At 35.9% G+C, this 24,086-nt stretch overlaps 2 protein-coding genes across 10 annotated transcripts; one reads left to right on the forward strand and one right to left on the reverse strand.

Moving 5' to 3' along the window:
- The first annotated feature begins 1,119 nt into the window (after positions 1-1,119).
- Positions 1,120-11,701, forward strand: LOC18098364 (DExH-box ATP-dependent RNA helicase DExH9). Of its 4 annotated transcripts, none has more exons than XM_024599495.2 (14): positions 1,120-1,504; positions 1,589-1,789; positions 1,866-2,084; positions 2,893-3,231; positions 3,323-3,427; positions 4,889-4,999; positions 5,411-5,661; positions 6,094-6,217; positions 6,856-7,138; positions 7,207-7,370; positions 8,302-8,445; positions 8,547-8,779; positions 9,672-9,936; positions 10,407-10,654. In XM_024599495.2, exons 1-14 carry the CDS (start codon positions 1,202-1,204, stop codon positions 10,413-10,415), a joined length of 2,751 nt encoding a protein of 916 aa, XP_024455263.1. In that variant the 5' UTR covers positions 1,120-1,201; the 3' UTR covers positions 10,416-10,654. The 4 variants fall into 4 exon arrangements, with proteins under 4 accessions (XP_024455263.1, XP_024455261.1, XP_052308268.1 ...); XM_024599493.2 differs by lacking the exon at positions 10,407-10,654 and adding an exon at positions 10,833-11,701 and having other exon boundaries at positions 1,121-1,504; XM_052452308.1 differs by having other exon boundaries at positions 1,121-1,504; positions 7,216-7,370; positions 10,407-11,701.
- A 1,737-nt stretch (positions 11,702-13,438) lies between these two features.
- LOC18098365 (auxin response factor 1) lies at positions 13,439-23,789 on the reverse strand. 6 transcript variants are annotated; one of them, XR_002981426.2, is made up of 16 exons: positions 23,600-23,780; positions 22,752-22,819; positions 22,402-22,517; positions 22,138-22,233; positions 21,942-21,998; positions 21,686-21,838; positions 21,505-21,589; positions 20,792-20,882; positions 20,536-20,700; positions 19,911-20,030; positions 19,753-19,828; positions 19,376-19,541; positions 18,837-19,288; positions 14,532-14,722; positions 14,031-14,354; positions 13,439-13,658 (listed from the first exon to the last, which is right to left on the reverse strand). XR_002981426.2 is itself a non-coding variant. In XM_006385025.3 (15 exons), the coding sequence occupies exons 2-15, from the start codon at positions 22,798-22,800 to the stop codon at positions 14,183-14,185; spliced, it is 1,989 nt and encodes a 662-aa protein (XP_006385087.1). In that variant the 5' UTR covers positions 22,801-22,819; positions 23,600-23,780; the 3' UTR covers positions 13,817-14,182. The 6 variants fall into 6 exon arrangements, 4 of the variants coding, with proteins under 4 accessions (XP_006385087.1, XP_024455395.1, XP_024455396.1 ...); XR_002981427.2 differs by having other exon boundaries at positions 13,439-13,653; positions 23,600-23,779; XM_006385025.3 differs by lacking the exon at positions 13,439-13,658 and having other exon boundaries at positions 13,817-14,354.
- Between the last annotated feature and the right edge of the window lie 297 nt (positions 23,790-24,086).

Genomic DNA, 24,086 nt, shown 5'->3' on the forward strand with positions numbered 1-24,086 from the left:
ATTCCTAATCAACTCAATATTGAATGATAAAATTAAAAAAAATACAAAAAAAAACAACTCGAGACAAGATAGGTTAACGTACAAAACCCGCAACCTAGGTTATGTGGCTGATATAATTCTATAAAAAACAAATCAAAACAAATGATAAAGTTCAATTCCCAATTAATTTAATGCTGAAGGACGAAATTGAAAAACAAAACTCAATTAAAAAAACACAAAAAATAACCCGAGTCAACTCGGGTTAACCCGCTAACCTCGTGACCTAGGTAATGAGATCAAAATAACCTTAAAGAAAGCAAATAAAAAAAATTATGAAACCTAATTCCAAATCAATCAAATATTGAAAGATGTTACAGGGAAGAAAATTCAACTAAAAAAATAAAAAAAATATAAGTGAACTCAACAAATATGCAATTTGGGTCATAAAACAAAAAAATAAATCCATTAAATGATAAAATTAAAAAAATAAAAAACTAAACCTAAAAAAAAACAAAGCATTATTAAAATGAACAATGCTATATAAAAAGGACAATAATGAATTTTCCTTCTCAATTAGTCTTTGTTAAATATTAAGATCAATAATATTTTTTAGCTATTAACTTATAATTTTTGTTAGATTGGGTTTTAATTAATTGAGGGTTAACTCCAATAATTAAATAAGTCAATGTATATTATATTAACGATATTTGTTGTTACAAAAAGTTAGGTATTATTTGATATTATCATATTATGATTCAACTGTATTTTTTAAAAAAAAAAATTTAATTTTTTTAATTTTTTCTTATAGTTTTGGTTTGTTGATATAAAAATATAAAAATATAAAAATTAATATTATTTTAATATATTTTCAAATAAAAAATATTTTGAAAAGTATATTTTATAGGGTGAAAATTTTAACAAGGTTAAAGAAAGTTAAATAAATAAATTATTTTTGCAATAATTAAAATTTTCCCAATAAAAAGAATACTAAAATCTTCATTAAAAACAAATATAAAAGTATTAATGATAAATATCCATAGAAAAAAAAGAAAGAAAAATAACATTTTCAAACACCCTTGACTGACAGGAAACGCCGTCGTTTCCATACGTTCCCTGCCTCCAATATCAAAACGCAGCCTCCTCCTCCTGTGCTAAAGCTTTGAATTAGGGTTTAGGGTTCTCTCTCTCTCTCTCTCAGTTTTTCCCAAATCCAAAAATTGAAATGGCTTCAGTGAAGAGAAAATCCATTGAAAGCCAACAAGAGGACCGTCCTCTTCTTCCTCCACAGAAACAACTCAGAGAAGATCACAGCAACAACAATAGTAGCAGTTCGAAGATTATTGGGCATGGCGAAGCAGTTGCGTGTCTGCACGACGTGTCGTATCCAGAGAATTATGTCCGTCCTTCTTCATCTTCAGTTACTCAAATTCAAAAGGACTCAAAACCCGCAAAGGAATTTCCTTTCACTCTCGACCCTTTTCAGTCTGAAGCCATCAGTTGCCTTGACAGTGGCCAATCTGTGATGGTAATCTTTTTTCCTTTTCCTTTTCTTTTAATTTTTTTAATGGAGTGATTAATTAATTATTTTATTTGATGGGTTGATTGACAGGTCTCAGCTCATACATCAGCTGGGAAAACAGTAGTAGCATTATATGCAATAGCTATGTCTTTGAAGAATCAACAAAGGGTTGTTTACACGTCACCCATCAAAGCACTTAGCAATCAGAAGTTTAGGGAGTTCAAGGAGGAGTTTTCTGATGTTGGTCTCATGACCGGTGATGTTACCATTGACCCTAATGCTTCTTGCCTGGTGGGTTTTTCTTTTTTTTGCATTGGAGATTTTGTGTGATTATAGGATTTGTAAGATGTTCAAGCTTGTTTTTCAGGTGATGACTACGGAAATTTGGCGAAGTATGCAGTATAAAGGGTCGGAAACTACTAGGGAAGTAGCTTGGATTATCTTTGATGAGGTTCATTATATGCGTGATCGAGAAAGAGGTGTGGTTTGGGAAGAAAGCATTCTCATGGCTCCCAAGAATGCTAGATTTGTCTTCCTTTCTGCCACTGTTCCTAATGCCAAAGAATTTGCTGATTGGGTTGCAAAGGTGAGTTGGTTGTTACTTACACTTGTTAAATTCCAGCTTTCTTGTTAAAGATGAATAAAAATGCTGCTCCTGGCATTTTGTTTTACTGAAGTAGCTTCTAATTAAAGACAACTAAAAATGATGCCTTTTACATTACCGTTGATGACACCATGCTGAATGTTTGAGAATCTTGCTATCATTGTAGCTTATTAGTATCGTGGTTTTAACAAATTTAGTGGTTTAGTTTTTATACTCGAGGTGACTACATTGACTATTTTCCTTTTAGCCTTGTAAAATAAAAAATGCATATGCTAAAGCATAGCAAGTTTACAAGCGCAACAATGGACAAAAGGAAGTATTTCTTATAACAATAAATAATCATCTGTTTCCACAAATTAAATTAATTGATTAATGATTCAGATGAATTTGAGGGGCAATTCTGGACTAAAATTCTTTCTGATTGCTATTGTCCTTTGTCTTTTCATGTTATATGTGCATATCAGAGATTGTCAAAGACCTACTAAAAATGAGTTCGCAGCTCAAGCCCCCTTTTTTTGTTATTTGTTAAGAGTTAAAACTGAATGTCAATACCAACAAATACATGGCTCTCCACAATAGTTTGCAGTCTCTGCTTAATTCTCTAGATATTGTGAGATAAGAAAAACGAGGGGTGCATTTTTTGGACGTTATCCCAAGCTTTGTACATTAGCATATATTATTCTTGTGTGATTGTTGGATCCCCTTTTTCTGTTGGCAAAGAAACAAAATAAAACCAATTTAATTTCCTAGTGGAGAAATATGCTTGATTAACTATATGGTGTTACCCCAGGTCCACCAACAACCATGTCACATTGTTTATACTGATTATCGACCAACACCCCTCCAACACTATATTTTTCCCTCTGGAGGTGAGGGTTTGTACCTGGTGGTGGATGAAAAGGCAAAATTTCGAGAGGACAGCTTTCAGAAAGCGGTGAATGCATTAGTTCCTAAGGCTGAAGGTGAAAAGAAAAGGGAGAACGGGAAGTGGCAGAAAGGCTTAAATGTGAGCAGACTTGGTGAAGAAAGTGACATATTTAAAATGGTAAAAATGATCATTCGCCGCCAGTACGATCCTGTCATTCTTTTCTCATTTAGCAAAAGAGAATGTGAATTTCTTGCCATGCAGGTAGGTTCCTTTGCTGCTATGAAACTTGTAGCTTTTATTCTTGTCTCCCTCACCCTCTCTGGTAATTCTGTGCATCTGTTCAATTCTACAGATGGCAAAAATGGACCTAAATCAGGATGATGAGAAAGCTAACATAGAAACCATCTTTTGGAGTGCCATGGACATGCTATCAGATGATGACAAGAAGCTACCTCAGGCAAGTTGTCCACCTCTTCTTCTTTGTGTCAAATGAGCTCCCATGTATGGGAGAATACTAGTAATTTTGTTATTGATGTATTGACGTATTCATCTCAGTTTATATTTCTTGGTTATCTTTTTTAACCTACACACTCTCTCTCTCCCTGCATATTCATGAATGGAATATTTAATATTTCCATCTGACTTGTTTTATTTTTTTATTTTTGTTGTCCTCACCTTGGATGATGTCTTGTTCATCTTTCTGTAATTCAGCTTTGATTCTCTTCTAAAGGTTTTTTTTTCTTTTATCAAAAAAATAATTTTCATATTTCTGTTCTTACCATTTCTTGTGGTTGAAATGGCTATGTAGAGTGTTTGTGGCCTTATGACCCAAGCAGAGATTTGATGTAGCACAACTTTGGATTTGTGCCCCACAAATGTTTTGTGGTATGCTAGGTTTGGAGAATTATGAATTTTAGGTTGTCGCTGCAGCTGTGAATTGTAACCCGAGATTCCTGTAGCAATAAAGGAATAGAAGAGAAAGGAAGAAGAAGAAAATTACACTTAGAGAAAAAAGAAAGAGAGAATTGTTGGCCACACCCCCCAAACTAAACCAAAATACACGTGACTTCATAATCAAAATCCTTATGATTATCAAGAATTAAGTGCTCCTTTTATAGGCACAAAGGCCCTAATAGCTTTAAAATAACTTAGAAAGAAAACGAAATAAGAAAAGGAAATCATGTATAATAGAAAACTTCTTAAGTAATTTTCCAACTTCCTAAATACATCATGTTTCTAAATAGTATTAAGATTCCTAAGACAAATTCCTAAATATTCTAGATTCACAAGAAAAACTTAAAACAAACAGAATTAAAAATCAAAATAAAGGATTTTATAAATCTCTGTTTCCTTGGCTGCATCATGATTCTTTTCTTTTGGAAGCTATACAGGGGAAGCAGAAGACTTTAAGTGCATTCATTGGCTTGCTTTCCTAACATGCCATTATTTAAATTAACTTTGTTTTCCTTTTCTCTTGCCATTTCTGTGATTGCAAAACTTTAGAGACTAGAAGTTTAATTGTCATTGCACCAATTTGTATCCATTAATAGATTATGAACGATAATGTGCTGCATCTTGATTTTTGAAATTGAATTCCTTCATTTATCATTTCCAACATTTCATTCTGAAGAATTGTCAGTCTCTCACAAGGGAAAGATATAAAGGACGCAGTTTTCATATTCAGTTAGAATCTCTTGCTCTCTTAAGAGACTTATGGGTGTGATACTTGATTGCTTTTTGACTGGTACAGTATGAGTCTATAAGATGCAAGGTTTAATATAAGCAATGTTATGTGTTTGTAAGCCTGACAAAAATGCATGCATTCACTCCTTGTAGATCTCCTCTCTTTTTTTCCAAGCATTTTGATGTGCTGGTATTGTATTCTATATTAATCTACAATCTAAATTGTTGTGTGCAGGTTTCAAATATGTTACCCCTCTTAAAACGAGGTATTGGTGTGCATCATTCTGGCTTGCTTCCCATCCTGAAGGAAGTGATTGAGATTTTGTTTCAAGAAGGGCTGATCAAGGTTGGGAGATAAATAATTTATTATTTGTGGTTATGCTTTTCTTCCAAGCTTTAATGTGTGTTGCTATACATTTCTTACATAGTTCAGCTTCATAGCTTCATGAAAAATCTGCATCTAGCCATTGATGAATCCCCTGGCTGTTCTGAAATTTTTGCTCTGTAATAGCAGACTATCTCAGTTTGCCGGTTATCATTGGCTACTTATGGATCTGGTGCTCATTTTTTTGTCTTGAGATGCCATTAGGTTCTTTGAATGCTTATGCTTTCCTTTTGCTCATTAATTTGGAACGTAATTTTTAATTACCAAATGCTATTTGGTACATGTGATATTTTTGTCCTTTTCCAATCTTTTTTGTTTCTTGTTTCCAACCTGTTTCGCAAGCACAGTGATGATTGAAATTTCTTTCTTTAGTGTTTGTTTGCTACAGAGACATTCAGCATAGGTTTGAACATGCCTGCCAAAACTGTGGTATTTACAAATGTCCGTAAATTTGATGGGGACAAATTCAGGTGGCTATCTAGTGGAGAATATATACAAATGAGTGGCCGGGCTGGCCGTCGAGGAATTGATGATCGTGGGGTATGCATCCTTATGGTGGATGAGAAGCTTGAGCCTTCAACTGCTAAGATGATGCTTAAAGGAAGTGCTGATAGTTTGAACAGGTACTTGGGGTGCTTTTGGCTCTGCACACCTTTGCAATTCGCTTCTTGTCTCTCTAGTTGCAATTCGCTTCACATTAACTCTATAATGGTTTTATGCTATCAAGTGCTGGGAATTCCTGCATCTGCGAAAATAGTGTTGGCTTATTCTTAAATACTCATTATGCATTTTCTGAATGACATTGGCTGGTATTGGATCTGAGCTGAGCATTTGACTGCAAGTTAATGGTTCCATAACCTGAACTTTGTTTTTTATGCGGATGGAAAGCTAAAACTTGGCTGTTTTCTTCTAAGAGAACAGTAAAAAAAATAAAAATGAAAAGGGAAATCTAATATGAGTTCTGTTGGCTTAAGCTTCAATTGCTTAGTGCTATGTTGTTGCTCCTAACTTTCTTGAAGTTTTTTGTGTTGATCTCCTTTTCTATTGAATTCCAGTGCCTTCCATCTAAGCTACAACATGCTTTTAAATCAAATGCGCTGTGAAGATGGCGATCTTGAAAATTTGCTCCGCAATTCTTTCTTTCAGTTTCAAGCAGACAGGGCCCTTCCTGATCTTGAGGTCAGTTGATTTTCATAGAAGATCAAAGTTGTGAGATTTTATGGATGATCTTTTTTTTTTTTGTCCCAGAATAAGCACTCAGTTTTAACCATTGACAGTAAAAATTAAAGAATCACATAAAGATAGTATACAAACAAATTTATCAAGAGGAAAAAAAAGAGTACAATATCTCTAGAGTTTCCGACTTTTGTTATTTCTCTATCCAATATTCAAAGTGATTCTCGAGAGCTCCCCTTTTGGTTGTTCCCGACTTTTGTTGTCTTTTTATTTCTTTCTTTTGGAGGATGACTCCTCCCTTTTGTAAACATGAATTCTGGTTTTCTTTCCAATTCTTTTATCAAAACAATTTCTGGATAATGTTCAGGGATCTAGGACATAGCAGGAAACTAGCTGAATACCTTTGCTTTGTAGATAAAAGAGACCTAGGTCAAATATTGAAGGAAAACAATGTGTGCAAAGCCACTAACTTTTTCACAAGCTACATCTGGAAAAATCCCTGTTATTTGCTGAAGGCCAGCCTGATCATGATGGTTTTTTCCATTTACAGTGGCCTTATCTATGCACTGTTTCAATCTCCTTTCAGAATCAAACAGTGACATAAATGACCCTTTAATTAACGGTAAATGTTATGTTTGCAGAAACAAGCAAAAGTCCTTGAAGAAGAGAGGAATTCAATGGTAATTGAAGAGGAAGAAAATCTGAAGAATTATTATGATCTGATACAGCAGTACAAAAGTTTGAAGAAGGATGTTCGTGATATTGTGTTTTCTCCAAAGCACTGCCTGTCCTATCTGCAGTCTGGCAGACTAGTGTGTATCCAGTGCACAGAAAGTGATGACAAGTCCCCTTCTTTCTTGATTGAAGACCTAGTCACATGGGGAGTGATAGTCAATTTTGATCGAGTGAAAGGTGTTTCAGATGGTAATAGTTCTTTTTATTGTCTCTATTTTGTTGTGCCATTAGAAGTCAGATTTATTTATTATTAGTAGTTGATGTAGATGATGCAATTAGAAAACCAGAAAATGCAAATTACACCGTGGATGTTCTTACAAGATGTGTTGTGACCAAAGATGGAGTTGCCAAGAAAAAAATCAAGGTTGTCCCATTGAAAGAGCCTGGAGAACCTCTCATTGTTTCTATTCCTATTGATCAGGTAGGCCCTATTCATTACTCTGCTGTTTAAACTTGTTACCAATATCCACCTTGTTTATTCTGTCCCTTAATGTTGTGGTGAAATCATAAATTATATTTGAAATTTCAATCTTTTAATTTTTCTGTGATGTAGCTCATGTAATTTTCATTTTATGTTTCCAGCTGACATTTTCTTTCAATAGTACATTTTTTCCTGACATGGTACAGTGCATTCTAAAAATATCAGTTCTTTGCTTTAATTTTGAAAATCTTATTTTATTTCATTAACCAGTGACCTGATTATAATTTTATTAAAAGAAAATCATGCCCTTGGAAAGACTCTTCTATCATTGTTCTTTGTGGCGTCCTTAATTTGTCTTTCTCATATATGTACTTTAGTGAAGGAAGAAAATACTCTCTCTTAATTCGTCGAAGGAGCCCGTAAAACAGTCAGGGAAACTTTAAGATTGTAATCTACTTGCTTACAAGCTCCGATCTCCAATTTATTTATTGTTTGTATTGAACATTGCAGTAATGGACCTGAATCTGTTTCTCTAAATTTTTCTAGTCATGGAAGAAAGATACCATAAACTGAAATGGCTGACTTTTCTTGATAAAAAAAAAAGATTTTATTAAAACTATTTTTGCTGACTAAGTTAATCCAGTAATAAAAATCTGTTAGCTCCAAAATTCTTGGTAATTAAAGGGGTGTAATTTGAGTGTCAGAACAAGCATTCAGTGTGAAACTAAATAATAATTCCACTGTTGAATGTAGAAGACTGTCATAGTGTCATACTTTTGTCCAGTAATGAAATAGTTGTGATGTTATATGGGAAAAAACATTTTTGTAAAATAGTTGTTTTCTGATGCTTTTTTACTTATTTGCTTCTCTGAAATCATTGATGTTACACTGCAGTGAGAATGATTGTTTCACGTTGTTATGTCTTGGACAGATAAATATTTTGAGCAGTGCTCGCTTGTATATGTCAAAGGATCTTTTGCCATTAGAAGTTCGAGAGAACACCCTGAAGCAGGTTTCAGAATTTCTTTCTAGAAAACCTAGTGGGTTGCCCTTGGATCCTGAAGGAGACATGAATGTATTTCCTATATCTTTTCTGCTTTTTATTTTCCCATTTACTTTGCTTTGGTTTACATATATAAGAAACTCAATCTTGACCACTTTTTTGTTATTCTTCAGATTCAAAGCAGCTCATACAAAAAGGCAGTTCGTCGGATAGAGGCTTTAGAGCACCTGTTTGAAAAACATGAAATTGCAAAATCTCCACTTATCAAGGAAAAGCTCAAAGTCTTACACACGAAGCAAGAATTAACAGCCAGGATCAAGTTAATCAGGAAATCAATGCGCTCTTCCACATCATTGGCTTTTAAAGATGAACTTAAAGCTAGAAAACGAGTTCTTCGGAGGCTTGGGTAAGAAAAGTTTCAAATATTCACTTCTACAGCTGCATGATGTAGAATTAGGAGATGCCTAGGTCCCATGTACTTGAAGTTAAGTCAGATAGAAGGATTTTTTTTTTAATATTATTATTTCTGTCTTGGTTTGGGGCCTAATGTATCTTTAGTTCTGTCTTTTTTTATTATTTTTTTTTTCCCTTCAAGTTATATTGAGAAGAATACGAGAGTTGGGTTTTATGAATCAACTCTCACATCCAACCTTATATGAATAAGAAACCTCTAGCCTCTTTCCTTATATGAATAAGAAACCTCTAGCCTCTTTCTTTGTGCTTATTGTCTGCACTGCATTTGTAACTGGCTCTATGATCATTTGACTTATTGCATTTTACAATATCGGGGATAAAAATTCTAGAAGTTCATATCTCAATGACCTAGGGATTGTGTTTCAATGAAGTGTGTAAAAGACATTACTTCTTGAAATTTGTGGCACAAGCAATCCTAAAAGAAAATGTTTGAGCATGATATAAACAGTCTAGCAGGAGTTCTTTACAAGCAAAAAGGAAGAACACAAGTTCTTCAACAATCTATATACTTGTTCATCTCTTTGTACATATTGGCTGTGTATTTATTGGAAAACTCATTGTTTGGGTTCTGGAATCTTAATACGATATATCATTGAAAGAAACAATAAATTGCACATGGCATTTGATGATTGTAGAAACCTGATCTATTCAGGAGATTTCTTTCTTCTGCATTTTGAATGGTGTCTAGTTGTCTTTAAATTGTTTCATTTTGCTGCAAAACTACAATACAAGTCTGCAATATCATCCTTTTTCTATTTCCATACACAACTAGACTGTTCAGCAATGACACTAGATTTCTGGTATGGGATTTACTGCAACTGCAGGTATATCACAAGTGACGACGTTGTGGAGTTGAAGGGGAAAGTGGCTTGTGAAATTAGCAGTGCAGATGAGTTGACCTTGACAGAGCTCATGTTCAATGGGGTTCTCAAGGACATAAAAGTGGAGGAAATGGTCTCTCTTCTCTCATGCTTTGTGTGGCAGGAAAAACTCCAAGATGCTGCAAAACCAAGGGAAGAACTTGACTTGCTTTTTACACAATTACAAGATACCGCTCGAAGGGTTGCCAAACTTCAGCTTGAATGCAAGGTACATATGGAACCTTTCCTGAAGGGTTTTTGTTTTCTTGATTCTTGTGCTTTGTATGTAATATGGATATTCAGGATAACATTGAAGTCATGATTTATATAGATGAATTTTGGAAGTCTGTTTTCGAAGTTACAATCTTAACTTGTTCAAACAACAGGTAAAAAAGGTAGAAATTAGTCAGCAAGCTTGTCGCTCCACATTCTAGAATCACATGGGAACGGGGGGGTGTTAAGCAGCATAGAATATTGAAGCATACCTGGTTATAACAATGCCCAGCTAATCCTTGGTTTTTCCAATTTTTAATCCAAATCCCATCTGGCACTAATTACTGCTGAAACATTTTCCAGTGAATCTGAAATCTGTTTGATTATCATTAAAATTTTCTCATGGGGTCCGTATATTTATTCATTTTTGTAAATTTTAATTAGAAATTGACCTTCCTTCATGATTACCTTTGGTTGAACATGCAGATTGGCTGATGATGCCATCTACCTAGATGGTGAAGTGTGTCCTTGTAGCCATAAGGCAGCTGCCTCTTGTATAAGAACATCACCGTTATCTTTTTAAAATGAACTCCTGGTAGTCAAATTTCAAAGAAAAATACACAGAAAGCAAAGTTGAGTTGGGCCTTCATCCCCTGCTTGTATGAATTATTGATACCCAACTTTTCCAGACTACTACATGTTTTTATGCTTAGCATTGGTTACAGATTCACCTGCATTGTGCCTCACAGATTTTGGATTGAGTTTGGCCTTTATGCACATTTTATGCCCCTTTTCTAAAATTAGTATGATGCATGCTACTGTATTTGAAAATTGATTTTCTCTCCTCATTGTCGTTTGATTGAGTGTTCCATTTCTTTTTTCCCTTCTATTTTTTTTTAAACAAAATGACAGGTACAAATTGATGTGGAGAATTTTGTGAGTTCATTTCGGCCTGATATCATGGAGGCTGTGTATGCCTGGGCAAAAGGATCCAAGTTCTATGAGATCATGGAAATTACTAAGGTTTTTGAGGGCAGCTTGATCAGGGCAATTAGGAGACTAGAGGAAGTTCTTCAACAGCTTATAGAAGCTGCAAAGTCCATTGGTGAGACAGAGCTAGAGGCCAAATTTGAAGAGGCTGTTTCTAAAATCAAGAGAGACATTGTTTTTGCAGCATCACTATACTTGTAGTGGAAGATTTTGGCTTCACTGTGAGCGGGGATAAACGGAGGGGAAAACTGGAAGGATCAGTTTTTCCCAGGGAGTCAAAATTTCTTTATGATGCACCCAGACAGGAGGGAAAAGATCTTTGTTGTTATGAAAGCAAACTAATCTCCAATAGATGCACGTGGGAAAGCTGCGTTAAAGAGGGGAACAAAGATGGCTGAAGAATTCAACTGTGCAGTCTCATGTTTCCAATGCGCATGCTTCTCGGAGGTGTCATGCTCCTACTGATCTTGTGCATCAGAATTGTGATGACAAGAGTGCCATTTGGAGAAAGGAAAGATGAAATGAAACAACCAAGCTGTAGCTCTCATATCCTGAACCAGGAATTTTGAGCCTTTGTTGGCTAATCTTCAACCCTTTTTTTTTATTTATCTCATGGAGCACAGTAGGTGTACTATATAGGTAGTCAATCAGCAGTTTTGTTTTTGACCTGCACTTCTCAATTTTGCTATGAACTCATGGTTCATGGAATAGAATTGACTGCCTACTAAGACATCTTTTAGTTAGGGGATCGTTGATTAAAATATGAATGCATCGGTTATGATTAAGCTTGATACCATGATTCCTTTCTTTGTTTTGTTTGGTTGTTTAATGATTCTCATGATCCATCTATATCATAGTTATCAAACTCAACCTGATAATTTGTCACTCAGAGTTGAGTTTACTTTTGAATTGTTCATGAAGACGATGGATTAGCCCATGAATTAGTTGACTTTGCCAATTTATAAATTTTTTTCCTAAAATGATATTTCTAGTTCTTTTGTCATTTTGAGATGACCTGCATGTGGTTTGACTCGTTGACACTTGTTCAAGTTGAATCCCGAGCTAATTATGATGATATTTTCCACTGCCTACCGGTGTTATCAATCATTAGGGGTGTATTTTAATTAATTAGGTTTTAGGTTTATTTTTTTAAAATTACTAGTTTGAGGTCTATAAATTTTAGGGTAATTAGAAGTTTATATAATTGTTAATTTCAGAATCCGTGAGATTAGTTGAGGTATACACAAGCTACCCGAACACCCACGTTAGTTAAAAAACAAAATGATATTTTAGACTTGTAAATTATGTATGATCCATGGATCGTACAGAACTGTCCAATTAGGACAATATGTGACAAAATCCAAAGCTTTCAAGCCACTACAATCTCACTTGCTTCCCTGATGCGAAAACATGGACACAAGCAACGAGTTGTGGTGGCACCAAAGTTGACAACACATCCGAAAAATGTAGCCTACTTATCTCTTATAGGCTTTTGCTCAACAGGCACCCCCAATAAACAGGATTTTGAACTAGATATTGCTGATACGATGACAATGTAGTAGGTAGGATACATGGGACTTGCTTCTGTAACGATTTTTTGTGATGGGACTAGGACTTGATTGGATAGGCCAGCTCTGGCAAGGGCTGCACCCCAGCCCCATGTGCAGAAATGGCCTCATAGGTCAGTTGAGGCTCGAGCCACGGTGGCATTGTTGGAGCTGAGGGTTGAGCTGGTGTGGTTGGGTATGAGCAACAACAATGACATGAGGGTGGATGGTGGTAAAAGGGTTCATGATACTGATGGGTCTTCTTTCTTCTTTCTTGACCACAACTTCTTGAGCTTCTTCACTGCTTTTATCATATCCTCCTGGTCCTGGTGTCTTTACTCTAGGAGTGCAATTTTCATGAAAAAGGGTACCATTTGAAAGAGGGAAATCGGCTAGAGGATCAACAAAAAAGCAACCTGTCACTTTAATTGAAGTAATTACACCCAACTCAAGAATTTTCAAATCTAAGGACCGTTGCTCGTCCACTACTATTTCTTGAAAGAACTTGGTGGAGCTAGCACTAGGCCAGTCATGAACAATCTGTTCCCTATTTATAACGTTTTTGCTGTGAAGATTGCTCTGATGGATCATGGAAATGGGGTTTTAGCATTCACACTTTCACCATCGAATCCTTGACCCAAAGTGATGGTTGTCCATAACATTTCATAAATGAAGGCAGAAACTACATAATTCCGTGATGGACCAAAAATAAAAATAAAAACAATCAATGGCGCAGCATTTTGCAGCATTGCACATGGTTTCTCTGGCAAGTTTGAAAGCCTCAGAAACCCGCCACCCTTGTGGGGTCAACATTATAGATTCACAAGAAATAACCTTCTGGTTTAGGGTTAGGTTTAACCCAAGAAACTGGCAGTATTTTAAGTGATACCATACACCGGCCACATAAAACACAGTCCATTCAACCACTCCCTTGGAGTGAGTCTGCAACTGGCAATGCCTCTATACTTGTAACAACCGGCACAACACAAATATTTACTCCTCTTATATGGGAAGAAAAGTATCAGATTTGTATAGAAGACCAAATAAAAAGAAAAACATTGCATGATGCACAAGATATAAAGGTATATTAATTGTGTTTTTAGGTGGAGCAGCTTCTGAATTGATATGGATTAGAACAAGCAGCATCATTCAACAATCACTGTGAGCTTCTTCCACAGAGAAAACTAAAAAGACACCTGCACTGCGCAGCATCATACAACAATCACTAATATGAGCTTCTTCCATAGAGAAAACTAAAAAGACACATGCACAACAAAGCGAGACATGAGAAGGCTATATATATTTATATACGAAAGGCAGATGAGCTAGTGTAAACCAGAAAACAACTCAAAAGGAAACTGGAAAAAAAATGATAGCTCATTTTCTATTCTTTCATTTGTTGAGAAAAAGAGGTGGAATGGACAACTTTGTGGCTGCTTTGAATCCAAACAAACAAGCACTATAAGGTTAGATTCTCGAAACAAAATGATAAACAAAACCCAAAACCTACTCATAAGGACAGTCTCATTCTCTACAAATGACAGGATTGATAAACAGTCACCCACCAACTCACCATAATTTTAGTGCTGCGTGTCTAGAAACTGCACTGGCCATTCCTTGTAACGCTGCAATAAACAAAGCCTTGACTGCTGAGTTCTCTCTTCATCATTCCTTTTTATATTTCCATTCCAGCCATTTATGGCAAAACACAAGCATATTGCAGTATCAGCATCCAGGTCCAATAGTGGATGAGCGGTCCTCTGTGTTAACAGCTGCATCAGCATTGTCGCCAATTCCTTTGACCTCTTCTTCGGCTAGAAGTTTAATCTTGGGCGACAGCCTCTTGACTTCTTCAGATGTATAGATGAAAATCTTCTTCACCATGCCGCAGAATTCACTGCAATCAGATAGCAAACCAGTCATCATCCAAGCAATAAAATTCTCTAATTTTTTATGCATGGTTTAAAATAATCATCCGAGACAATTTTATATTTAAGATGACTTTTGTTTAAAACAAAAATTTGTAAAGGAAGACAACTTGAGAATATAGAATATCAGTGTAGAATGAACTTACTTCCATGGATCATCCCCAACCTTCATCATGTCATCTTCATTATCAGTGTAGACAACCTGCCATTTTTTTGTGGATCCACTGAGCTCACCTTCAATATCAAACATTTCCTCTAGTTTCCTCAGCAGATCTTCGTAGCGTTTAAACTGTGTCAAATCAACAGCTCTTCCAACAGCAACCCCTTGCATGTGAACCTGTAAATGATACATAAATCATCAAACATTCATAGCTGGAGTAGAGAACCTACATACAGTACAGGAAATCATACTCCATATCCACATTATCAATCCAAAGCCGTGTTTCAATTTGCTGTAATGATAGTGTCATGGAAAAAGTCTTAAGACAACTAATTGCTTTTGACAAAAATGATGGATTTTGTCTGAATTCCTCTCAGTAGAGAGTTCCTTCCATTATATAGAACCAAATAGCATAATACATCCCCAATTAGATTTCCAGCTCCAACCTAGCTAAATATGAAAACCATTTATATAATTATATAATTAGCATACAATTAGAATCATATAATTAATATGGCCTTAAATAATGTCAGCCCATATATGACTGGCATCAAGAAATTGATGTTGGTTGATCAAGAAGCATCAATTTGCCAGAAATTGATGGCGCTGTCAGGTCATAGCCTTGGTAAATATGTCAGCAAGCTGAAGATCAGTGGAAACATGCAGAACAGTGACAATCCAAGTATCCACAGCTTCCCGAATAGAATGGCAGTCCACTTTAATATGCTTTGCTCGCTCATAAAAAAAGGAATGGTCATCGTGTTGTCTCCATGAAGAGGAGTGGGGTTAAGCTGAGAGAAGTCAAGCTCAACTAGCAAACCACGTAGCCAAACAGTCTCAGAACAAGCAACAAACATAGCACGATATTCGGATTCTGTAGAGGATTTGGACATGCATGCCCTTTTCTTACTCTTCCAAGAGATCAAGGAGTCACCAAGAAACATGCAACATCCAGTAACAAAGCGACAAGTATTGAAGCATCCAACCCAATCAGCATCACTAAATGCAACAAGGTGAAAAGGAGTACCGACAGGAAAAAACAATGCACAATTAAGTGAGCCTCAAAGATATCAAATGATATGACAATTAACAGCTAAATGTAGATGACATGAAGATTGCATAAACTAGCTAACTTGCTAAATTGCAAAAAAGATATCAGGTCGTGTGATCGTCAAATAATTCAGGCTCCCAACTAGTTAACGAAACACAGTAGGATCAGGAAGGAGGTCACTTTCCTCATGACGATGTCATCTTAACCTCCAAAGAAGTATCCTGAAGACCTGCCAAAACAATCAAATCCTACGTATATTTATGCTAATTCAAAAATATACCAAAGTGATCAGTGCGAACCTCCAACCCCAAGAGGTATGTAAGCGGACCAAGACCCTTCATATGAAACAAGTTTTGAAGATGCTACCAAACAGGTAATCAAGACGAAATTTGTCCCAGTAATAACAATATCAACAACATAGACAAGGAGAAGAACAATACTTGTAGATGCCTTGCAAAGAAACAAGGAAGAGTCATACTTGCTTTGCTAAAAATAATACTAAAGCAAGGTGGCTCAAAATTTGTCAAACCATGCTCGAGGAGCCTATTTCAGTCCACATAAAGAGCACTTGAACTTACAGACATCCAAGGAAGAGTTAGAGATCAGACCAGGGGATAGTGTGTCATGTAAACCTCCTCTTCAAGATCACCAAGGAGAAAGGTGTTTTTTACATCCATTTGACAAAGCGATCAACCTTGTTAAGCAGTAATCGAAATAACAGTCCGAACTGTAATCATCTTAGCGACCAAAGCAAAAGTCTCCTCATAGTCCACCTCATATTCCTATCTGATACCAAGAGCAACCAACCATGCTTTATATCAATCCAAAGTCCCATCAGAATGGAGTTTGATCGAGCAAACCCACTTACAACCAATAACTTTAACAATCAATGGGCAAGGAACATCCTAGGCATGATTATCTTTAAGAGCGTGAAGCTCGTTTACCATGGCCTCCCACCAACATTCAAGCTTAGCTGTCTCAGAATAACATGTAGGAATTGCAATAGATGACAAAGTAGCATGAAAGGATGTAGGAGAAAAACAATACGGATCACGAGGACGAGAAAGTCTAGTAGAACAGCGAGGAATAGGGCCAAAACCTAACTCAAGCAATGTTTGGGATTGCGGCTATACCGCACTTTTAAAAATTTTGAACTTTTTTTTAGCTTCAAATATATATATTATTTTGTTTTTGTGTTTTTTGATCGTTTAAATATGCTGATGTCAAAAATAAATTTTAAAAAATAAAAATATATATATTATTTTGTTGTATTTTCTAGCGAAAAACAATTTCCGTCTACCACAATCTTTATTGGTGCCATATTTCACTTTTATGATTTACAGTGGTACAAGCCATAAAAATAACTAGAGGAATGAAGGGGTGCAAAAAAAACAAGTGTCCAACTTTAAACCCCTTCACGAGTATCTTCCCCAACACTTGATCCTGCACAAGACAACTATAATGAAAAAACAAAACATCACAGTCATCATCAACTAACTAGCCTACTGATATAAGACTAGTGGAAGGTTAACATAGGAATTAACATCTCCAACATCATGAATAGGTAACTGACTACCATTAGCGATCATAGCTTGTAATGAGTGAGAAGAGTGTCAACGGAACTAGTCATATGATTAGACGCACCAGAATCAACAAGCCAAGACTTTAATGGTAGGAAATTGTTACTTTGAAGTCCAAAAGTTGAAAAAGCATAAATAATCACCTGCTTGACCATCTCAAGAGTAAAAACAGATGAATCACTAGCAATGGAAGATGAAGAACCAATTTTAGCCTAAAAGACATTAGCCTAACAATTCCGAGGAGGGGTAGGGCAATCTCGGATAATATGTCCAAGCTACTTGCAATAATTACAATACTTCTTCACACAATAGGTAGCAATATGTCTATATTCCTTGCAGCTATAACATTGAACTTCTCACATGTCTTTACCTTTCCCTTTCACTTGAGCAACATAGACGACATTAATGGGTAATTTATCTTGCTGGAAGCTAGCCTATGTAGCAAAACGTTGCTCTTCACAAAGTAACTCCCCGGAGCACATATCTAAAGAAGGAGAGGGATCATGATTCATCAAATTAGACCGAGAAGCCTTGAACTTAGGTCGCAATTTCATCAAAAACTGATCTCTTGCTCTGCTCATGAACCTCCAAAAACTATAGCGAGAGAACCATCATGTACTTTTGCATAAATTATATCAGCAAATTCTACCTATAAGATCTGAGATCCAGTAAAATACTCCTGAATTGAGAGATCTCCCCGAGTATAATTTGCAATTTCATACTCTAATTGAAATCGTCAGGCCATGTTTTTCTGACTATAGACTTTCTTAAGATATTCCCACATACTCTTAGCAATCTTATACGACCTCAGATTTAGAACAATCAAAGGGTCAACAGAGGCTAACATCTAGGTCATGATTAGCATCTTTGATATTCTACTGAGCCAACTTTAAATCCTTAGTAGGAGTTGGATCACTTCCATCTAATTGGCCCCATAACTCTTTCCCTGTAACAAATAAACGAAATTGGAATTCCCAGGCATAATAATTCTTCCTCGTGAATTTCACCCCAAACGACAGAATTACTAGTGGTCATGATACCAAAAAATAACAAGTCCAAAGTCTAGTAATTAAACAAGAAGTCAGCAAGCCCAAATCACAAAAACACAACAAATCACCAAAATAAAATGATGACAACCCGAAGAAGCCCAAGCCACTTTGACACCAGATACCAGCAACAACACCTTCTGAGATTGCACCAACAACTAAAAAGGGCTACAAAATTTGCTGACAGCCAAAAAAAGATCAATAGAATGGTCTCTTATCACCCTCCTAGCAAACACTCAACAATTCTAACCCTCTTGACAATAACTACAGAATGAGACAGCCCTAATTTCAATGTTTAGGCTCTGATACCATGACAGAAACAATGGGTTTTGTTTGAATGTCTCTCAATAGAGAGTTCCTTCCATTATATAGAACCAAATAGTATAATACATTCCTAATTACAAGGCTAATTTCCAACTCCAACCTAGCTAAATATGAAAACCATATATACAACTATATAATTAGCATATTAGAATCCTATAATTAATATGGCCTTAAATAATACCAGCCCATATCTGACTAACAGTGTTTCCACAGAGAAGAGGGGCAAAAGAACTAAAAGATAAAGTGCATAGCATTCTAATAAAAAAATAAAAAAGTCAAAAGGGAGTTACCTTTGTGCAACTCCTAATTTGCCTACTTTGCAACTCTTGGGAAGATCTCAAACATGATTTCTCAGGCTCGGAATGCTGATCAGACTCGGCTTCCAAAGACAGAACTGGGAGATCATTAACCACCGTTCCAGACACAACGACTGGTGAAGTTCCTTCTGTGTTGGAATTCTCAACAAGTTGAATCCCAAATAGTTTGTAGCCAATTCCAGTGCCCTGTCTCCTTTCCCCAGAATCTTTGTTTACAACTGGAGCAAAAGAGTCTGTGACACTTTCCACTCGATTAGGCCAATGCATTGAGTTATGGGAAACACTAGCCACTTGACTATTGCCTCGGAAGCCAAGAGAATTGACCTTAGCAGTGGTAGAGAAATTGGGTGATGAATAAAGGTCTCGTCCGCGTTGTGAATCACCATATGATAAAGCAGAGGACTCAACAGGGGATTTCCACATACCTAATGCACAAGGTAACAAGAAGCTTATCACAAGAAATCAACACAAGCAAATGGAACGAGGAAATACAAAATGGAACGTCGACAAACCTAGTGCAGAAAGATCTGCGGTTGGTGAGGGTATGACATAAGGTCGTGCCCGCTTGTTCCTTTGCACAGGTTGGGAGTTTGAAGGAGTAGTTGCAACAAGCGGTTCCAATTCCCAGTGTGATACCCTCTCTGGACGCATGATGGATGAGGGTTCATCCCACTGGACCTGGCAGACAATATGATACCAATCATGAACAAAGGCAAATTTACTTCTATGTTGGAAATTGGAAGAACAAACTATGTTTCATCATAGGAAAGCCAAAATAGAGATGTAATGAAAATATCAAATCATGGAAAATAAATTGGAAAAAAACAAGAAAATACAGGTGGTACTCAATACCCAGAATCCATAATTAATAAACTATTAACCAAACAACCTTCAAGGACCTCCAATCAGAATCAGCCCATCCTGATGATATATTATCTCCAACGCCGACAATTGTACCACTAAACCTGTAGCATAATGGAGCATAACTATTTGAATGATGTAAATGAATTCTTGAAACAAGTGTTTTAATTTAGAATAAGATAATACCTTCGTTCAGGAACTTCCTCGCCCTCAAATCTCATCTTAAACCTCATCCCTACAGAAAGCTTGTGGTTTCGAACTTCAAGATACTTGTTAAGACTTACAATGAACTCAGATCGACTTGTTCTGAAAAAAAAAAGGGGGACTTTATTCAGAAAAAAAATATCATGTAAAAATCTCAAACAAGAATTACATATATGAGAAATCATACACTCAAACTGGTCCTGAGCTACAACAATCGACCCAAAAATGGACTGATAAATGTTACTAATTGGAAAGCAAGAATTAAAGGAAATTGTACAGTTTAAGTATTTTTGAAACATTCAGGAAAACACCTAAAAATCAGCAGTTGCTAAAATATGAAGCAAAAACATATCAGTTTAACAATTCTCCTCAATAGCACATTAATGCAACTGACATGTTAAAATGATACTCCTTTCTAAAGGTTGCTGGCAATTAGAAAGGATTGACACTTATAGTTTCTACATAAACCATTAGGCACATTATCATGCACAGTACTGAACTTTCTTAGGAAACAACAAAGTACAAATGACTTCAACACAAAAATATAACAAGATAATTGGACAGATGAACTCAGTAATTGGATCAATAGAAATAAACACATAAAAACCTTGGCTTATAGAAGACAGAAAAAAGGGTTCCAGTCGCAATGGCATGAGAAGCAGTAGCAAGAACCCCTAGATGCATGCTTTGGCTAGATATAACAGAAGATGGCATGTTCGTCTGTTGCCTCATCAGCCTCCTTACTCCCACACGAAGCTCACCATTTTCTCCTCTGCAAGAAAATTTTCAATCTATCATTGACAATTCTTTTCAGCAAGAAAATTGCTGCGAAAAAAAAAGACCACCATGAACAACATACTTACCTGAGGAAGATGAATGCATCACCCGCAACTAACTTTTTGGAGCTAACAAAGACACTCCAACCTGTCGTGAGCAAGTGACGCCTTGGTTGGCCTGCAAATTTATCTTTTAATCAGCATTCTAATGGTTAATACAGAATATTTTGCATACTTTCTAACAAGAAACCATGTGATAAGGGAAAAAAACTGACATCAAACCCCACACATAGCAAATGATAAAAAATGTGAATATAGCGGAACAAGTTATATCACATAACAATCTCTTTCCCAAAAACCCCTTTTCCTTCTCATAAATATGCATGATGCAAGGGAAAGGTTAGAGAAGGAAGAGGAAATCCCTTTCAAAAACCTTAGGCACACTTTCTCTGAAAAACTGGCTTTGGAATTAATTGCCAAAAGGCTTGTTGAGTTGGAAAATGTTGGAAATAAAAGAGGTCTTTTATGTGTTATGAAAAACAATAATAACAAAGCCTTCATATGATCCCACAAACAGGTGCTCTCTGTTGGATCAGGCTACAGCATCAAAGTTACACAGATGCTCACAACAAAAGGCTCAAAAGGAGGGACACAAACCATATCTCCTTATATGTAGATACAAATTCTACATAAACCAAGTGCCATACCAAGCACAAAGACCTTCTGAGACATGTACAGAACAGAACAAGTTGCCAACTATAACTACATGGTGTCATATCAAGTAATCACTACTTTCTAACCTCGAAAAATGTGTCGAAAATGCCATTCATTGCCATGCAGATCAGTTGCAACCAATTCCTGCCAGGGTGGCTGCTGAGACATATCCTGAATGAAAAGGAGAATAGCATAAGCTAAAAAGGGACATGAATAACCATACAGTGCATATTAGGTATGGCACAACATTAAAATTTAGATGCTAACCAAAGGAGGCAGACAATCATCTGCATGCCTTCGAAGAACAGAGAAACCACCATGAGTGCTTGTGTCAGAAGCAGTAAGTGTCTTGCAAAATGAATGGACTGTGCATCTTTCAGGTTCTGGGAGTGGAGGATCAGGACTAGTAACCTCACTTTGCTGATGCATGGAGGAAATGATGACAATGGCAGATTTAGCAAAAAAACGTACAAAATAAAAATGCACTCGGAAATCTTGTCTGCTACAAAAATAGAGAGCTTACATCTGGTTCAGGAAGTAGTGTTATCTGGGCATAAACTTCATCTGTTTCGGGTTCAGCCTACAATCCACGGTGAAAATAGTAGATGAACCAATATGTAGAAAATGCAGAAAAATAATAGAGATTCTCAGCATGCTAAACAGAAGATTTGTTAGGATTCATCAAAATTAAAATGTAAGATTATCACCAGCCAACTCACCCTGCGCTGAACATTAACTACTTTACACAGTATTTTAGATGGAAGATTAAACAATGGCATTTGCGGCTCCATCCCCTGATGCATTGAAGCTTCAAGCTATATACAAAACAGATATGAAAACTCTGTCAGAAAACAGCAAGAGAGAGTATACAATAGAAGATATACGAAATAAAAACCTCACTACATATCTATGAGTAGAATATTTTAAGAATGACAACAAAGATATGGCACAACATTCATTGGTCTGTACTTTATTGGGAATACCTGTTCCATGTGACCTTGTGGAAAATAATAAACTAGCTCCCCTTCACGAGGAAGAGTGACAAGAGGTCCAGCACAGGCATGCCATAGTTCTTTGTACAGAGCATCATTGCATCCCCCTATTTATATGAGGGCACCGGATTAAATTTCATTAAGTGACGAACAAAAAGCAGACAGGCAAATAGAAAGCCAGTAACACAGATTTCCAGGAACAAGTTAAACTTATATATATCCAATTACAAATTCAGCACGTATCCTGTCATATAAACACATATTTAGCCCAGTTTTCCATAAACCAAAAAATATCCACAAGATTATAGAAACTGTAAAGTGGAACTACAGAAAACTCAAACCTGCATGGGGATTTCCTCCGGAGGTATGATTCATAGCCGCAAATGCCATAAGAAAACCACACAAACCCCTGAATTAGCAGCGAAGTCAATTTAGGGAAACCCTTCTATAAAAGTAGCTCCGTCAACAACAGAAAGGAAAAAAAAACAGTAGCAATAAATTATCTCACCAAACAAAAACAAACCCATTACAGATATTGCATTTACTATCACTTAATGATCATGCAGATTGATTCAGTGTTGCCTAATTAAAAGGAAACAAAAGCCTGCGTTAATTACTAATCATTTGTCAGTGCCAAAGCTATCTCTTCTTTTTGCCTTAAATGAAGCAAAAAGACTTGGCATTTATTTCTACCTCATTTTTTCAAAAAAAAAATCAACTTTAACTCCCAATATTACAAAAAGCATGGACCTTTCACAAGTTCGAAAAGCCCTTCACCATTTTCACAGATCAAAACCCACATTTATTTCAGCACAACATGTATTTTAGCTACTGTAAAATGAAAATATAAACAAAACCATTCAAAATTCTCACAGAAAATTAAAATAAATCCATGATCACATCCTAAAACAGCATGATTATCTGCCAATATCTACAAATATCGTACACAAACAAAAATAGTAGCTCTGATTACAAAAAGAAAAACCCTTCATGCTTGGACACAGAGAAACCATGAGAAAATAAAAACCCTTCTCTTAATAAACACTAGAAATGGCCAGGGATCTGATGATAAACAGATTGCAACACCACCTACTTACTTCACTTACAAATTCACTAAAAACCCCTCTTAATCTCTCCAAAACTAAAACCCCAGAAGAAGAAGAAAACATGGAAACCATAGCACTTTCACCTTGTTCTTGAGTCAGACAAGAAGGACCCGGGAATAGAAAGTAGTAAAGAAGAAGGTTGGGGCTAGCTTCGAGAGAGGAAAGGATGAATCAAGAAGAAGAATCGATTGGATCGAGGAAGCAAAATATAGATAGAAGGTAGATTACACAGTATAAGAACAAGTGCTTGTGTTTTATATCGTCAATGTTTCGTTGAAGCCGACACGACTTGGCTTTGGCTCTCTTGTCGGCTTTCCATCTCATTTTTTGAGTGTGAATGATAAAAGTTATTTTTAAAAATATTTTTTATTTTAAAATATATAAAAATAATATGTTTATTTTAAAAAATATTTTTAATGTTAATATAAAAAAATTAATTTTTAACAAAAAAAAATTTAATTTTTTAAAAAACACATTTTTAACTTGTTTCTAAACAACCCCTTAAAGAGTATTTGGTACAATAAATATTATTTTTCATAATATATTTTTGCTTGTAAATATATTAAAATA

This window comes from Populus trichocarpa, chromosome 4 (assembly GCF_000002775.5).
Source record: "Populus trichocarpa isolate Nisqually-1 chromosome 4, P.trichocarpa_v4.1, whole genome shotgun sequence".
Taxonomy (NCBI): domain Eukaryota; kingdom Viridiplantae; phylum Streptophyta; class Magnoliopsida; order Malpighiales; family Salicaceae; genus Populus; species Populus trichocarpa.

What these genes read in the sequence shown, in the direction of transcription:
- LOC18098365 (XM_006385025.3), bottom strand. Translation starts at nt 22,800, where the DNA reads ATGGCATTTGCGGCTATGAATCATACCTCCGGAGGAAATCCCCATGCA. An exon ending in TAGTTAATGTTCAGCGCAGG is followed by an intron (nt 21,999 to 22,137) that starts GTGAGTTGGCTG and finishes CGTGGATTGTAG; the next exon opens with GCTGAACCCGAAACAGATGA. An exon ending in TTTTCGACACATTTTTCGAG is followed by an intron (nt 20,883 to 21,504) that starts GTTAGAAAGTAG and finishes ATAAATTTGCAG; the next exon opens with GCCAACCAAGGCGTCACTTG.
- LOC18098364 (XM_024599493.2), top strand. Translation starts at nt 1,202, where the DNA reads ATGGCTTCAGTGAAGAGAAAATCCATTGAAAGCCAACAAGAGGACCGT. An exon ending in ACCCTAATGCTTCTTGCCTG is followed by an intron (nt 1,790 to 1,865) that starts GTGGGTTTTTCT and finishes CTTGTTTTTCAG; the next exon opens with GTGATGACTACGGAAATTTG. An exon ending in TTTCTATTCCTATTGATCAG is followed by an intron (nt 7,371 to 8,301) that starts GTAGGCCCTATT and finishes TGTCTTGGACAG; the next exon opens with ATAAATATTTTGAGCAGTGC.